Source organism: Gorilla gorilla, chromosome 4 (genome assembly GCF_029281585.2).
Source record: "Gorilla gorilla gorilla isolate KB3781 chromosome 4, NHGRI_mGorGor1-v2.1_pri, whole genome shotgun sequence".
NCBI lineage: Eukaryota > Metazoa > Chordata > Mammalia > Primates > Hominidae > Gorilla > Gorilla gorilla.
In genome coordinates this window covers 84,947,839-84,965,970 of record NC_073228.2, presented here as the reverse complement: position 1 = coordinate 84,965,970, position 18,132 = coordinate 84,947,839, and the positions used below count along the sequence as shown (strand labels likewise).

The following is an 18,132-nucleotide window of genomic DNA, read 5'->3' as shown; positions in this document are numbered from 1 at the left end:
CAGGAAGGGAGCACTGTTATGAATCAATTAAGCTATAAGGCTCATTACTGGGAAGATCATACACCTGATATGTTAATGAACAGAAAGGTCCCAAATGAACAAGTTCACTTCTGTGTATTGCGCTGGTCAAAGCAGTAACCTTAATTTCATAATTACACCTTAAAAAATGACAATTTCCAAACACTTGAAAACATCAAAATTCAATGGGACATACCATCATCTATAGCAAGTATTCATTAAATATTTATTACTTGAATGAATGACAAATAATTTCATCCAACAATCTTTAAACTGCTTAATCCTATGACAATATTTAACCTTTTAAATTTCATGACCTTATTCCTTCTGTGCTCTAGTTTTTAAAAGCTTGATAATTCTATTTCTTTTCTTTTTTCTGTTTTTTTTTGAGATGGAGTCTTGCTCTGTTGCTCAAGCTGGAGTGCAGTGACGTGATCTCGGCTCATTGCAACCTCTGCCTCCCAGGTTCAAGAGATTCTCCTGCCTCAGCCTCCGGAGTAGCTGGGACTACAGGTGTGCGCCACCATGCCCAGCTAATTTTTTTGTATCTTTAGTAGAGATGTACTTTATATTTTTAGTAAAGATGGGGTTTTTGCCATGTTGGCCAGGCTGGTCTTGAACTCCTGACCTCAGGTGATCTGCCCACCTTGGCCTCCCAAAGTGCTGGGATTACAGGCATGAGCCACCATGCCTGGCCAATTCTTTCTACTTATAAAAAATTCTTATGTTCTTGGTGGATAAACTGGTTGCCTAATAAAATTATTTTAGTTCAATGGATAGATTCCTGCCAGATTCACCCAGTTGCCAATTATCTGAACTGAAACAAATAAAAATATCAAGTAAATTTTTATATCACCCTCCAAAAGCTTGGGAATTATATTCTGCCACTTAAGGCTTTACTGGACTTACTGTCCATGAAATTTTCTAATTACAAAGTGGAAGTCTATTCAAGAGTGTTTATACGTAGAAAAGTTAGGAAGACAGAAACCTGAAAAAGACTGTCTTCAGAAAAACCTCTCTGTTTCCAATAGGAATATACCATGGTCATAATTTTATGCTCACATGTCACACAAAGATAGGCTGTTACTGGAGAGTTATTTTGTACAGTTGGTATTTTTAATTCTCCATTTTTTGTTCACAAATGTAGTCTTCATTTTAATGAAGAAGAGAAGTCTGTGTTTCTTCCATTTTGAACTCCTCTGTCCACTTCTGCAGGTCTTGTGCATTATGCATCGTCCATAACTTTGCAAAATACTTGAGTCTCTTCCTGGGGAAAAATCAAATACTACTTATTTAATAAATGAAATTGCTGGGAGACAATACGTCTCATCAGAAGCTATGAAAAGTCTATAACATTTGAATACCGGGCAGGCTCTATAGTTAGGAAGCTGTGTCAGTGTCACCTTTCTGGTGAAAGGAGCTTTCAGAGCGGCTACTATAATCAAGGGACCCAGGTTACCAATTGCCACTATTGCCTTTGTGCCTTCTCCTAAAATCCTTACCCCTGCCAGCCCCAGAGGGGAGAACCTGACCTCCTCCTCCTTCAAACTCTGCTAGAGGCTAGTGGTGTGTGCTTATTTGTACCTGGAGACAAGAAACTCCTATGAAGTGTTCCCAGGATGAAAAGTAACACCAACCGAAAACAATGAAGCTAATTAAAGAGTAAAACGCCAGCATAACACAGACTTTTTTTTTTTTTTTTTTTTCTGCAGAATAGCAACCCAATTGACTATTTAGGGTATGGAGCTAGAGTACCTGAGTTCCAATTACTGCTCCACCATCAAGTAGCTGTGTGACTCTGGGTCAGTGTCCTGTCCTTGCTGGTCTCACTTTCCCCAACTATACCATGAGGATAAGGCTGCCATAAGGATGAAATGAGATAATGTATGTAAAGTGATGAGAAGAGTAGCTGGCACAGTGTGTAGGCTGCTGCAAATGACTGCTCAGAATGGTTTCTACACACAGTAACCACCAACAAATAGCAACTATTATAACAAATCCACAGTAAGGCCCAACATGCAGTTTGATTTCTTTGATCTGGCCAAAGGAATTGATGTGATAAGCACTTTTAGAAAAAAGGTAAAATAACAAATACAGTATCTTGATAAATGATCAGATTCCATCCCAATGCAATGTCTTCTAATAATTCTCTCATCTTGTCAAGATAACTTCATAGAGTTCAAAATATCACTTACTAGTTGGAAGAGTTAAAATATTTATGAGTAATCTGTGAGTTTTTTTGCTCTTGCTTTATAGGCTATATAGCAGAAACAAGAATATATGAAAATACAGAAATTGCCATATTTTATTGCTATCTTGCATATATTTCTATAGCAAATTTAGAAATTGACATATTTTATTACTATCTTGTATATATATCCTTTGTAGTAAAGTTTTATTCTAGGTTTTTTTCAGAGAAAAAGAACAATAATAATATGGCAACTAAAGAGTTTAATTTGTCTCTGGACTTTGCAGAGGAAGAGGGCTAAGTTTATTTTTAAATTCTCATAGATACTTTTCCCTCAGGAAAAATTTTATATTAATCTGGCTTGTAACAGAAATAGGCTGAAACTGATTATGCCACTTTGCTTCTGTTTTGGCATTGCAATTTGGAAATGAGCCAGAAAAGAGTGTCACTAGAGGAGGCTGTGTGCCATTTGTAGAGTCCAGCACTCTGGACTTGGTGAACTACAGTATACCAAAGTGGAGGAGTGCAAGGCGGAAGCACAGGAGGAGGAGGTAGAGAAAGAGAAGTTAATTGCACTACTGTACTTTGGTAAACAAGTTAGCAACTGTTTCTTTAGCTAGTATGATAGGCATTACTATTTCAATATTGAAATTTGGTAATAATTCCTAGAATTATAACCAAATATTAAAGAATATTATTGGAGTATAACACAGGGACCACCAGTAGCCAGCCAAGATTTTCTATTAGATCAACAATCTGTTCATCATGGTCATATGATTATCAACCAGGGTACTAATGTACCCAGCACATCAGGCTCCCCAAGTACGGCAGAGGTGGGGCAGTAGGTGGATGGGGAGCTTATGTTGTTTTAGAATTTTATATTTGGAAAACAAAAGGGTATAATTTACTAATATGACATTTTTCTAGGAATATCTTTCTTTCAAAGTGTATCTCAGGTTTACATTAAGATTAATTTATGTACTGACTACACACTAGCTGGATAGCAAGCGTAAAGGTGGAAAGTATTCCCATAAGCATTTAAAGTGACAGCAGCCTGTTTAGAATGAAAAATTTGTCACAATCTACAAAATAAGTGACATGTGGATATTAACTGTGATTGCCTGTTATGTAATACTATTATTTTCATTAATGCTCTGATAGAATTTCTGGATGTAATCGTTGCATATCTGAATAAAATCTATGAATAAAAGAAATCTTCTGTAGGTTCTCAATATCTTCAGTAACCTTTGGCATACTGAATCTTTAAAGTAATGAATGTGGCACATATTAAGGAGTTAACTTAATTCTTTATAAAAATGACCGAAAAACCAATTTAGCAACTTAATAATGATCTAATGAAGATGGACTGAATTCACCTGAGCTTTGCAAGAGCTGTTTTCACTTCATCATAATTAAATGGTTCAGAATATTTGAAGAGGTGCTTAAAAGTAGACCTGATGTTCATTTTTAGGACGCTCCTCTCTTTCTTGGACAACTTAGAAGGTTTCATTACAAAAGAAAAAATGCAGCATAATCACTCTGACCTTTTCGTATTTATTAATCCTTCCAGCTCTTTTGACTTGTGAGCTGCTTTCTTCAAAATTTCTCCAGGAACATCTGCTAGTTTAGCCACATTTAATCCATAACTCCTTGCTGCAATTCCTCTAGTTATTTGGTAAAGGAAGGTGACAAAATCAGGGACTTGTTCTGCTGCGCCTGTGAAATAAAGAAAGGAGATCAAAACTGTGCCTGAAAGCTGAAATAAATTAGAGGACTAAAAAGGACATGTAAGTTCTCATAACTTTATTAAATCGTACAATCTGAAATCACTGTTCCTACTTGCCTGTTAGATCCATTTATCAATTTGATATGTCTAGAAAAGGGTAAATACTGTTTTGAAACTGCTGTGTGCATATAGGATCTATCTTTTAGCTCACTTAAAATAGTTTTTAACAATGATTCATTGCAAATTTGAACTGAACGTCTATATTAAAAAGAGAATGTTTTTATTTATTTACTTTTTTAGAGATAGGGTCTTGCTCTATTACCTAGGCTGGAGTGCAGTGGCACGATCATACCTTACTGTAACATCAAACTCCTGGGCTCAAGCAATCCTCCTGCCTAGCCTCCTAAGTAGCTAGGACTACAGGTTCATGCCACCACACTCAGCTAATTTTTTAATATTTTTTGTAGAGATCAGGTCTTGCTATGTTGCTCAGGCTGGTCTCGAACTCCTGGCTTTAAACAATCCTCCCTCCTTGGCCTCTCAAAGTGTTGGGATTACAGGCGTGAGCCACTGCGCCAGGATGAGAATGATCTTAGCACGTGGTTGATACAATATAATTTCTCCTTTTTATGTTTCTGAGACAGGGTCTGACTCTGTCATCCATGCTGGAGTGCAGTGGCGCAATCTCAGCTCACTGGCAGTCTCAATCTTCCAGGTTCAAGGTGATTATCCCATCTCAGCCTCCCGAGTAGCTGAAACTACAGGTGCATACTACCACGCCTAGCTAATTTTTTTTTTGTAGAGATGGGGTTTTGGCCATGTTGCCCAGGCTGCTCTCGAACTTCTGGGCACAAGTGGTCCACCTACCTTGGCCTCCCAAAGTGCTGGGATTACAGGCATGAACCACCATACCAGGCCTATAATTTCTCCCTTAAAAACAGAAAAGAAAATATTACATGTTGGCCAGTTTAAATAACAGGATTAAGATGTTCTGGTTTATTAAATATTCAGGTTAACTAAGAGCTATACATACCGGATTCCGTTCAGTACCACCCAGATCCCACTTAGGACTAAAGAGTTTATTCCCTCAGCTGTCAGAAAGATTGCTGGCCTGCAACCCTCGACTGTTTGCCTTCTTTGGAAATTGTTGCAGCTGAAGGGAGGGGCTTCACCCAAGACCACATCCCACTTTGGGGCAGCCTACAGCCAGTGACTGGTTGTTGTAGGTAGCCTCTAAGATGGCCACCAAAGACCTCTGCCTGCTGGTGTTCACGTGCTTGTGTCATTCCCTCTCTGTATCATTCCTAACCAGTGACTCACTTCTAACAAACAGAATACGGCAAAAGTGATGAGATGTCACTTCAGATATTAGGTTACAGAAAGATTGTGGCTTCTGACTTGGGTACTCTCATTTTGTTGCCTGCCTGCTCTGAGGGAAGCCAGCCGCCATGTTGTGGGCTGTCTGTGGAGATGCTCACATGGAAAGAAACTGATGTCTCCCACCAACAGTTGGTGAGAGCCTAAGGCATGCCAACAGCCACATGAGTGGGCTTGGAAGCAGATATTGGGAGGCTTGGCAAGAGCCATGTGTGGGCTGGGAAGCCTTGACATGGCTGCTGCCCTGATTAGTGACTGACTGTAGCCCTGTGAGGAACCGAACTAGAGGGTATCTTACAGGGCTACAGTTTTCAGCCTTAGAGGTGTTCAGCTAAGTTGCACCTGGACTCCTGACTCACAGAAATTATGAGGTAATAAATGTTTGTTGTTCTAGGCCGCTATGTTTTGGGGGGTAATCTGTTGCACACTGTTTGCAAATTACCCCAAACTAATAGAGATAACTAATAAAGGTATAGAGGTCTATCCCCCTCACCCCAAGTTGAGGTAACTCTGAAGGACCATTCTAGCCTCAGAGTTCTCTGCAGGGCTGGCTGAAGCCTTTTGACTATAACACAGCCCAGCACTCCCAATGAACCTCCTGAATGCAAATCTCAGAATCTGCTTCCTAGAGGACCCAGCCTGTCATATATATACATACACATGAACTTAAAACTTTAAAAGAACTGGGATATAATGAAGTACAATAATTATAATAAACCACTGCATGTAGTTTAAGCTAAAGCAGCTCACGATATTATGTAACTTTTATTATGAAATTCAATATAATTGTGCTGCAAAATGTGCACTGTGCTGCAGAAATGTCCAAGGTGGACAAGAGTTACAAAGATTTCTACAATCCCAGTATACTTATGAGTTTATTAAAAGCTTTTTCTCAATCATTATTTCATTTGATAGATGTGTATGCTTTTCTTCTTTTATCAGTGAAAATTTAAAAAGCCAAAGACTGAACATGACAGAGAAAAGGGACAATGGATTTTTCCTGGCCCTCCTCTAAGAATTCGGCAGCAGACAGATAAGAGCTTTCCAAGGGTGGGTGCTGAAGTGGGAGGTGGAAAGAATGCCAACTCACTCAGAAACACAGACCTAAACTTCCGTTACAAGGCACTGACAGTACCTTTTGCCCCCAAATGAAAGTTGAGAAACACAGGTGCAGAAGTAGGTGGGAACAGAATAGGGAAGACGCAGCTAGAAGCCAGTGCCTGCAAACCTGGATAATTTTTTGTAACTCTTTAAAGTTCACAAGACTAAGAGTGAAGTGAAAGGCAATAGGCAGTCAAAAAAAGCCATTTCTTATCTTTAAGACAGAAAAATAGTTTATCACTTCAACTGTGTTAGTCCTAACTGATCTCCCTGTCTCCAGCTCTCCAATATAATCTAGATCCCATGCTGACCTTTCTAAACAAGATTCATTCATCTGTCTGTCTGTCCATCTATCCATCCATCCAGCCATCAGTATTTTCTGGGAGCCTGATAAATGCCACAAAATCCCCCTACCCAAATATTTGTTAATGAATTTTTTTTTTTTTTTTTTGAGACGGAGTTTCGCTCTTGTTGCCCAAGCTGGAGTACAATGGCATGATCTCGATTTACCACAACCTCCACCTCCCGGGTTTAAGTGATTCTCCTGCCTCAGCCTCCTGAGTAGCTGGGATTACAGGTATGCACCACTATGCCTGGCTACTTTTTGTATTTTTAGTAGAGACAGGGTTTCTCCATGTTGGTCAGGCTGGTCTCGAACTCCCGACCTCAGGTGATCTGCCCACTTTGGCCTCCCAAAGTGCTGAGATTACAGGCGTGAGCCACCATGCCCAGCCTATTAATGACTTTTAATTTTTTTTATATAGTGTGTGTGTGTATATATATATGTATATATGTATATATATATGTATATATGTATACATATATAAAGAGTGCACAAGAGATAGTTGTAACAATGTTCTTATATATATAATTATATATATAATGTATAATATAGCTACAAAATATAGCTAACTTACATAAAATATTTCACTGCTCTGAATACCTTGTTAACATACAAACAGTTGCTGAGTGTATCATTATATGCTGGTCTCCACTTTAAATTATGGTAGTTCTCATATCTTCAAGGTAAAGAACGCAACCACTCTTCTATAATCGCCTGGAGGATCTCTTTCTGTAATTATGTACTCCTTTAACCTCTGTGTGGGAGAGGGGTTGGGGGTGCTGGTAGGATGGAAATATGGAGTCAGAAAAAGCCACATGGGAGAGAATAAAACTTGTTTTATGAGTAAAACTCTGTTTCTTTACAGGCTCACAGTAAAAGTTCTTGATGAGGATGTAACTACTTACAAGCTATGGCCATTTCTTAAATGGACATTATTAAAATGTTTACCTGGCGCTGCTTTGAGTCAGTGGAAGTAATAATTCATGTTTCTGCTTATTATGGGGAAACATAGCAAGATTTATATTTAAGCCAAACTTCTCTAAGCAGTTATTAAAGAGATGTGTACTGACAAATAATTTCTGAAGTTGCTTTTAGAACAGATTCATAAAAATTTAGGGGTGAGTGAAGTTAGGTGACTTGTTCAAGATCATACAGATTGGAATAGACTAAAACACAGGTTTCTTAACTGTGTGTCCATTGTTTTACCTATCACATCATGGGAAATAGAGTATTATAGAAGCCATCCAAAAGACCTGTGGGGCATTTTACTGATGACCTACGCAATGGCCTCTACCTCATACAGAAGAGGAGAAGTTGGGGAAGAGGTAATGGATGAAGCACAGATATAGCCAGGAACAATATTGGAAGGCAGCAGGCAGTGGAGCACTGCTTCAAAATTCTGAGTGAAATGGTTTTCAATCTAAAATTCTAATCCTGGCTGAACTATAAATTCGAACATGGAAGCTATAGAGTTGTTTTTTTTTTAAACTTTTAAGTTCAGGGGTACATGTGCAGGTTTGCTATAGAGGTAAACTTGTGTCACGGAGGTTTGCTGTACTGATTATTTAATCGCCCAGGTATTAAGCCTTGTATCCATTAGTGATTTTTCCTGATCCTCTCCCTCCCCCCACCCTCCCCCATCTAGTAGGCCCCAGTGTATGTTGTTCCCTGCTATGTCTCCATGTGTTCTCATCATTTAACTCCCACTTATAAGTGAAACGTGCAACACTTGGTTTTCTGTTCCTGCATTAGTTTGCTAAGGAAAATGGCCTCCAGCTTCATCCATATTCCGGCAAAGGACATGATCTTACTGTTTTTTATGGCTGGATAGTATTCCACGGTGTATTTGTACCACATTTTCTTTAACCAGTCTACCGTTGATAGGCATTTAGGTAGATTCCATGTCTTGCTACTGTGAATAGTGCTGCAATGAACATACGTGTGCATGCGTCTTTATGACACAACAATTTATATTTCTCTGGGTATATACCCAGTAATAGGATTGCTGGGTTGAATGGTAATTCTGTCTTTAGGTCTTTGAGGAATCACCACACTGCCTTACACAACAGTTGAACTAATTTACACTCTCACCCAGCATACAAGCATTCCTTTTTCTCCACAACCTCACCAGCACCTGTTATTTTTTGACTTTTTAATAATACCTATTCTGACTGGTGTGAGAAGGTATCTCACTGTGGTTTTGATTTGCATTTCTCTAATGGTCAGTGATGTTTTGCTTTTATCATTCTGTACATAGGAACGGGCAAAGATTTCATGACTAAGAGGCCAAAAGCAATTGCAACAGAAGCAAAAACTGACACATGGGACCTAATTAAACTATAAAGCTTTTGCACAGCAAAAGAAACTATGAACAGGGTAAACAGGCAACGTACAGAATGGGAGAAAATGTTTGCAAACTATGCATCTGACAAAGGCCTAATATCCACCATCTATAAGGAACTTACATTTATAAGAAGAAACCAAACCCATTAAAAAATAGGCAAAGGACATGAACAGATACTTTTCAAAAGACAACATACACATGGCCAACAAGCATGTGAAACATTTTCATTCATGAAAAATCTCAAAACTTTTACCTCCTTTAGTTGATATTAGTAGTAGCCTAATTCAACATTTATTCCACCCCTAAGAAAACCTTGATTTTATAAGGAATTAACTCCCTAATCATTTAACTCAGGGGACTGGGTCTTCAAAGCCAGCTCCAGAAGTTGATCCTGATTCATCTAGGCCCATCAAAGTCACCCCTGCCATCCTCTGCTAAGGAGTGGTTTAAGAAGGAGCCTGTTACTCAATTCTGAAAATGCGATGAGGCAATCATGAGATACTGGAAGGCATCTGAGAAAAAGTTCCCTTGTTCTAAGAAAGAGTGAACAGGAAATGCTTGTTCTTCTTCCTTTGGACATTCTGGACATGATGCCAGGAAGAGCTGCAGTCATTGTCAATAGCCTGATAATAAAGCTGGCCAGGCAGGAAGACAGAGCCTGGGAATTACAAAAAGGAGGAGCTGAAGCCCACTCTTCCTCTGGAAGTCATGGAACATGGGATTATATATACTGCATCCTATTGTCTGAGCCAGTGTGAGACCGAGTGTTTTGTTCCTTGCAATCACATGCTTAGAAGAGGGGTAAGGGAACTCCTAGGATGCCGGCAAGGCAGGCTTAGGATGACAGCTGTGCCGCAGGCCCAGACAGCAGCCAGTTCAGATGAGCAGGAGGACAAAGGGCTCCAGGAGGAAGGGCCCCAGTGGACAAATGGGAACCAGTAGGTTCAGTTGTGTGGAAAAACATCTAGAGAGGCATTTTACGAAGCTATCTGAGGGTACAGGAAGATTCAGCTATAGACTCAAAAACAAAACAAAACAAAATGGAAAAAATGAGGACAGTCAATTCTTATTTTTGAGAAAATAGAAAACGTTGTAAAAGAAAGAAATGTACTTGTCTCCAAACTTGGCTCATCAGTAAGCAATACTTAGCATGGCAATAATAATGAAAACAACAAGTATGAATGACATACAATACATGTGAAATGACTATACTGGAAGGACAGAGGAAGGGAAAATTGAAGATTCTCAATTAACACAATGAGAGGTCCATCAATAATGTGTCAACTTGATGAATCAAGAGACAGGAAAATATGGATATTACTTAGAAATACAACAGAAAGGGGAAAAGTGTTAAAAGTAGTTGCCTTGGGACTAGGATGGGGAAGGACATGAACTGAAGGGATGGAAGCTTGTCAGCAGGAGCCTTTTAGCACCATTGAATTTTAAAAATTATGTTCATTGATAAAAATTAAAATCAGCCAGGCAAGGTAGCTCATCCCTGTAATCCCAGCACTTTGGGAGGCCAAGGCAGGAGGATCACTTGAGTTCAAGAGTTTGAGACCAGCCTGGGCAACATAGTGAGAGCCTGTCTCTACAGAACATACAAAAATCAGCCAGGCATGGTGGTGTGCACCTGTAGTCCCAGCTACCGGGGAGGCTGACATGGGAGGATCACCTGGGCCTGGGAGGTTGTGTCTGCAGTGAGCTGTGATCGTGCCACTGCACTCCAGCCTGGATGACAGTGACACCCCATCTCAACAAAACACAAAAATAAAAATCAATAAAATAAAATGCCCAGAACATTTAAGGGAAAGGTACAATGCTCTGGGTTAGTTTTCAGTTCACATCAAATGCGTATTAGCAGCACTGACTCCTCTTCTTCCCTGTTGGTGAACTCTATTCTCTTTGTCCCAAGGGTTTTAGCTTAAGTCTCCTCTTGTCAACCTGGATGCAGATTAATAGATACAAAACTACTTCCATAAGAGAATTTATGATGTGTTTTTCAAGATTGCATGGTGGTGAAAAGCAGGAACTGCCTAACATTACATTTATCTTAGGCCCAGTGCTTTGTTTTATTTGGGCCAGCTGCCTGATTTCTTTTTCAGGTCCATCCCTATTACTTTTCCAAAATAAAATCTGGACTCTGGGGTATCTTGCATGATGGATTTTCCATTGCAGCATACCAATTGCGCAAACCACCACATGCCTACAGGCTGGTGGCTTAAAACAATTACTACTGAACAGAAAAAAAAAATGCTAAAGTCTACTATATTACTTATGGCACTTAAATGTATTGCTATTGGCTAACGGTGTTCTTTTTCATAAAATGTCTCATTTCTGTGACACCAGTAACTGGAAAGACTAGGAAAAATATTGTAGATTTCCTCCATAGCAGCTCTAGCAGAGGGGAACAGAAGAGAACCCAGAAGCAGAAGAAGTGAATTCTAGGCTCATTTTAGCCCCCATCTAAGTGGTTGACATGGTCAAACCACTTTACCTGTCTGAGATTCAGTTTCCTTATAATATTAAAATAAAAACCTATGTCCAGTACAGTATATGGCCCTTAGTAAGTTAAATGATATTTTGGGGAAAATATTGGGCATTTTTAAAAGATGACTAATTATACTCTGCAGTTGACTGTCATCTGTACTGAGATGAATCATGTAAGAGTACAAGGCACTAAGAGGAAAACCTAAGTGCCCCCTCCACCCACACCCTATTCCTGTAAAATAAGAGAAAAGGGTTGCCACGACAAATGAGACAAGGAAGACCAGAGAAGGACTCAGAGATAGCAAGGATAAATCTAAATTCTACTTGACCTAAAGCTTAGCAAAAATGAATCCTGACAAATGTTATTTATAGCTCACATTCACAGCTTTCATTATTAATAAGCAGTAAGTTCATGTTCCAACAAACTTTGAGTTATCAAACATGAAAACCAATATTTGTACCAACTGCAGGAATATTTCATACCTGGATCCAGTTTGCTTTCATCCTCACTGACCAAGAATCCCATGTGGTAATTCCCCACCTGGTGTGAGTAATTTTTTTCTAGTTCACAAACTGGCGGATAATGGGTGACAAACAGGGTTAAGGATTTCACCTAAAGCAATAAGACAGAATAAATGTTATTTCATTTTTAAATTTTATTGTAATTAAAATCTGTCTTCCACTTTCTTTTGAAAAATTTTAAATCTTCCTAAAAGTCACAAGAAAAGTACAACGACCAACTATTATATACTGTTTACCTAGATAATCAATTGTTAATATTTTACCATATTTCCCTTCTTCCTCCTCCTCCACAGACACAGACATTTTTTCCTGAACCATCTGAGAATTAGTTGCAGACATCATGACACTTCATCACTAAAGATTTAAGATTCTATCTTCTAAGAACAAAACATCCTCCTATATAACTAGAATACAATTATTACACTCAATAAATATATTACTATTATATAACATATACAGTTCCTAAATCTCCCTAATTCTCCCAACAATGTTTCTTTTTGTCTCTTTCCTTTTTTGTCTTTTATGACATAGACATTTTTGAAGTATCAAGTATCCTTTCGTACAGGAATAGAGTGTGGGTGGAGGGGGCACTTATGCTGTTTTGCATAATATCTTTCAATTTGGACTTTGCTATTTCCTCCAAACATCATTGCCAGTGAGGACTAAACTCTGATTTTTTTATCTTACCCAAATTCCTACCTAAGGGGTCCAGGGAGTCATGCCCTACATATCATGGATTCTCATCAGATGGGTTTTATTTGACCCTGTATATTGTGACTTGCTTTTCAATATGACTCCGGCACAACATTATGAGACAAGGAAAAAATATTTAACCCCAAAATATATTTCCTTGCCACGCCTTAAATTGCCCTGCAAAATCTCTTGTGAGAAAAATCCACATTCTATAGAGAATCCCTTTCCCCCTTTGTTTTCCTTCCTTTCCAGATCCACGAGATAATCAACTAAGAGCCAGGCACCCTTTTAGGTCTGATAAGAAACATTTTACAACCTCTTCTCTCTCTGTGAAGTCTGCTGAGAGGTTCCTCTGCACAATAAAACTTGGTCCCACAATCCTTTATCTTAACCTGAACATTCCTTTCCATTAATCCCAGGTCTTCAGATAAACTCAACCAATTGTCAACCAGAAAATGTTTAAATTTACCTGTAGCCTGGAAGCCCCTGCTTGGAGTTGTCCCACCTTTCTGAACCAAACAAATGTATTTCTTTTCTTTTTTTTTTTTTCTTGAGACAGAGTGTCACTCTGTTGCCCAGTGGCACGATCTTGGCTCACTGCAAGCTCTGCCTCCCGGGTTTACGCCATTCTCCTACCTTAGCCTCCTGAGTAGCTGGGACTACAGGTGCCTGCCACCACGCCTGGCTAATTTTTTCTATTTTTTAGTAGAGACGGGGTTTCACCGTGTTAGCCAGGATGGTTGCAATCTCCTGACCTCGTGATCCGCTCACCTTGGCCTCCCAGAGTGCTGGGATTACAGGTGTGAGCCACTGCACCCAGCCAAACCAATGTATTTCTTAAATGTATTTGATTTATGTCTCATGCCTCCCTAAAATATATAAAACCAAACTGTACCCTGACCACCTTGGGCGCATGTTCTCAGGACCTCCTGAGGGCTGTGTCACGGGCCATGGTCACTCATATTTGACTCAGAATAAATCTCTTCAAATATTTTACAGAGTATGACTCTTTTCGTCGATACCAGGAATATTCCATGTATATGTAGGTGATGGGTCCTTCCCAGTGCATCACATCAGGTGGGACACGATATCAGTTTTACATAACTGGGGATGCCAAATTTGATTATCTGGTTGAAGAGGGTACCCACTAGATTTCTTCACTATACCTTTTCCCTTTGTAATTAATAAATAACCTGTGGCATGACACTTTGAGATATAATGAATATCCTTTTCTCCAACAATCTTTCATCCAAAGGTTTTATAATCTATTGATCACTGCTGTCTGAATCAGTTATTATTATAGTCGTTAGTAAATGTTGATTAAAAAATTCTTCCTACATTTATTCGTTGGTATTCTGTAAAGCAGAGGTTTCACTTTTCCCCACTCACCTCCACCATTTTAAAGTTTATTTTTGTTAGTGTCAGTATGAATTAACAAATTTTTTTTTTTAGAGACAGGGTCTCAATCTATCATCCAGGCTAGATTGCAATGGCACAATCATAGTTTACTATAACCTCAAACTCCTGGGCTCAAGGGATCCTCCCACCTCAACTTCCCAAGTAGCTAGGACTACAGGTGTGCGCCACTATGCCTGGCTAATTTTTTGTTTTTATTTTTTGTAGAGAGGGGTCTCACTATGTTACCCAGGCTGGTCTTGAACCTGGGCTCAAGGGGTCCTCCTGCTTTGGCCTCCCAAAGTGCTGGGATTACAGGCGTCAGCCACTGCACCCAGTCTCATGGATTCTTTAATAAGCATTATTTTAAGGCGTATTTTATATATTCTGGAAACCTCTATCTGGAGGAAAGTTAACACCAATCTTAGCCTAAATATTGGCAGAAGGAGGTAATTAAATCAAAGAACTCCAGTTTTGATTCACCTGCCATTCACCTTATTAAAAGTCTGAATGTGTGCCTTCTTTCTGATAACAATAACAAATAAACGTATTAAGGCAGGATTTCTTTAAAAAGCTGTGCTTAAAATCTGCCCCGAGGGATCTTAGGACCACCTATCTCCATGGTGCTCCTTCTCCAAGCTGATAGGCACTTTTAGCCGGAAGACCTAAGGGTCTGGGATCCGACACTGTGCTCAAGGCTGTTCTCGGCCTGCAGCAGCAACACATGACCTCCCTTATTGCTCCTTTCTGATCTCTCTTCCCTATCCAAAGATCAGAAGGAACCATGAAAATAAAGATTTTCATCCATAAAAAGGTCAGGGAAGTTTCTGGTTTCCAGTTTAGCATATAAGAAGGTTGGAGGTTGCCTCTCCATCACAAGGAAAAAGTAGAACCAACTGAAAAATCAACTCTTTAGATCTGTAAGAAAAATGAAGTCACAGGCAAACCACTGTCCCCCAAGTTAGAGACAGACAAGCAGATACAAAGAATCACAACTTTCCTGAGCTGAAATGCAGGCAGAAACCTCTGAAGGAACCAGTATCAGGGTAGGAAAACTGGAACTGGAACTGATCAATTGCTGGAGGCTCAGTGTCAACAAGTCTGAGAGTCAAAAAGTGCAGGGGAACCGAGTCATGGGGGAAGGGGGCACACTTTTGTGAGTTTTACTCCCAGGAGTTCCACTTGGTTCTCACAATAAACACTGGAGTAAATTCCCCTTATGCTTCAGGCAAGGGGAAGAAAGAAAGAACTATTTTGAAATGCACCAGGGCACTCTGTTCTTAACAAGGTCTGCCCTCAGAAGAAACTACTTAAGTGGAGCCTAACCTGCTGGGGTTTTATCAGAGCCTCACCTACCTGGGGGAAGGGAAAGACTCAACTCCAGTCTCCTCTAGCCTTCCATATGAGAGAAAGCAAATACCCAACTCCAGCCCACTCTAGCCTTCCTATCCCACCTGAGGGGTGGGAGGGAGGTAAGACTGAGACTTAATCATAGGACTCCTCCCCTAGACCCTTACCAGCACATTACTAAAACCTAACTTACAGCAGTTCCTTTTACCCAATACATCATAGCCAGCTGTCAAGAAAAAGTCGCAAGACATACTAAAAGTAAAAACCCACAAATATGAAGAGACAGAGCAAGCATCAGAACCAGACATAGCTATGGCAGGAATGTTGGAATTATCAGACTGGGAATTGGAAGCAACTGATTAGTATGCTAAGGGCTCTATGGTTAACACAGACAGCATGCAATAACAGATGGGCAATGTAAGCACAGAGATGCATATTCTAAGAAAAAACCAAAAGGAAACGAGAGATCAAAAACACTGTGATGGAAATGAAGAATGTGTTTGATGAGCTTACTGGTAGACTGGACACAGCTGAGGGAAGAATCTCTGAGCTTGAGGACATCTTAATAGAAATCTCCAAAATGGAAATGCAAACAGAAAAAGACTAGAAAAAAACCTCAGAATATCCAAAAAGTTTGAGACAACTACAAAAGATATAACATGCAGCTAATGAGAATACCAGAGAGAAAATAAAGAGAGAAAGAAACAGAAGAAATACTTAAAACAATAATGACTGAGAATTTCCCCAAAGTAATGTCAGACACAAAACCACAGATCTGGGAAGCTCAGGGAACACCAAACAGGATAAATGTCCCCAAAACCACACCTAGATAAATCATATTCAAACTACAGAAAACCAAAGATAAAGAAAAAAAAAAATACTGAAGTAAGCCAGAGGGAAGAAACACCTTATCCACACAAGCTCAAAGATAAAAATTACATCTGACTTCTCAGAAACCACAAAAGCAAGAAAAGAGTGGAGTAAAATATCTAAAGTTTTGAGAGGAAAAAAAAAAAAAAAAACAACAAACCTCTCCAACCTAGAATTCTGTACCTTGCAAAATAATCCTTCAAAACTGAAGGAGAAATAAAGACATTCTCAGACAAACAAAAATTGAGGATTTGTAGCCAGCAGATCTATCCTGAAATGTTTAAGAAAAGTTCTTTAGAAGGAAGGAAAATGACTGGGTTCAGAAACTTGTATCTACATAAAGAAAAGTGCAGTATTGAAGAAGGAACCAGTGAAGGCGAAAAAACTTTTATTTTTCTTATTTTTAGTGGATCTAGCATAACATTTTGTTCACAATAATAATAGCAACAGTGTATGTGATTATGTATGTTTATATATATATATGCTTATGTACACTTAAGTATAAGTGAAATAAATGACAGTGATGGTGCAAAAGATGGAAGAAAGTAATCAGGATTATTTTGTTATTAAAAAATACGTGCATTACTCATAAAGCAATATAGTGTTATTTGAAAGTAGACTTGGATTAGTTGCAAATGTATATTGCAAACTCCAGGACAACCACTAGAAAAAGTAAACAAGAAATATAACTGATACGCTAAGAAAGGAGAGAAAATAGCTGGGCACAGTGCCATGCACCTGTACTCCCAGCTACCTGGGAGGCTGAGGTGGGAAGGTCACTTCAGCCCAGGAGTTTGAGGCCAGCCTAGGCAACACAGTAAGATCCCACCTCAAAAAACACCCCAAGAAACCAAAAACCAAAAAACAAAAAAAAAAAAAGAGAGAAAATGAAATAATATAAAATACTCAGTTAAAACCACATAAGACAGAAAAACAGTGGAAGACACATGTAGGAACAATGAACAAGAACAACAAATAGAAAAAAGTAAAAAATGGTAAATATTAATCCAACTCTATCAATAATCACTTTGAATGCTGATGATCTAAATGCACCAGTTAAAAGACAGATTATCAGAGTGGATCAAAAAATAAGACCTAACTGTATGTTGTCTACAAGAAACTCACCTTAAATATAAAAATAACTACATATTAAAAATATACGGAGAGGCTAGGTGAGGTGGCTCACACTTGCAATCCCAGCGCTTTGGGAGGCCGAGGCAGATGGATCACTTGAGGCCAGGAGTTCAAGACCAGCCTGGCCAACATGGTGAAACCCCATCTTTAATTTAAAAAGAATACAAAAATTAGCCTGGCGTGGTGGCACACACTTGTAATCCCAGCTACTCGGGAGGCTGAGGCACAAGAATCACTTGAATCTGGGAGGCAGAGGTTGCAGTGAGCTGAGATTGTACCACTGCACTCCAGCCTGGGTGACAGAGCGAGACTCTGTCTAAAATATATAGATATATGGAGGAAGATACATCATGTTAACATTAAAGAAAGCTGAATCAGCTATATTAATTTCTAAAGGAAGTTAGAGTAGCTATGTTAATTTGAGACAGAGCAGACTTCAGATCAAGTAAATTTGTCAGGGATAAAGAAGGATATTATATAATGATAAAGGGATAATGATAAAATGATAAAGGATATTATGTCTTATGTCCAAGAAGACATAATATCCTTAACATGTATGCATCTAACAAGAGAATGTCAAA

The 18,132-nt window shown here is 39.1% G+C and overlaps 1 protein-coding gene across 6 annotated transcripts in view; it reads right to left on the bottom strand.

The window, feature by feature from the left end:
• Positions 1-219: 219 nt before the first annotated feature.
• MSH3 (mutS homolog 3) overlaps positions 220-18,132 on the bottom strand; it is a 225,327-nt gene continuing 207,414 nt past the window's right edge. For 4 of the 6 annotated variants that reach the window (XM_055386149.2, XM_055386152.2, XM_063706645.1 and 1 more), the window contains exons 22-25: positions 12,071-12,200; positions 4,800-4,862; positions 3,751-3,922; positions 220-1,285 (exon numbers count right to left, since the gene is read on the bottom strand). In XM_055386149.2, the coding sequence (XP_055242124.2) occupies positions 1,174-1,285; positions 3,751-3,922; positions 4,800-4,862; positions 12,071-12,200 (477 nt within the window). In that variant the 3' untranslated portion in view covers positions 220-1,173. Of the gene's footprint in view, positions 1,286-3,750; positions 3,923-4,799; positions 4,863-7,360; positions 7,533-12,070; positions 12,201-18,132 lie in introns of those variants that run through there. The other 2 variants (XM_055386150.2, XM_063706646.1) reach the window with 2 other exon arrangements.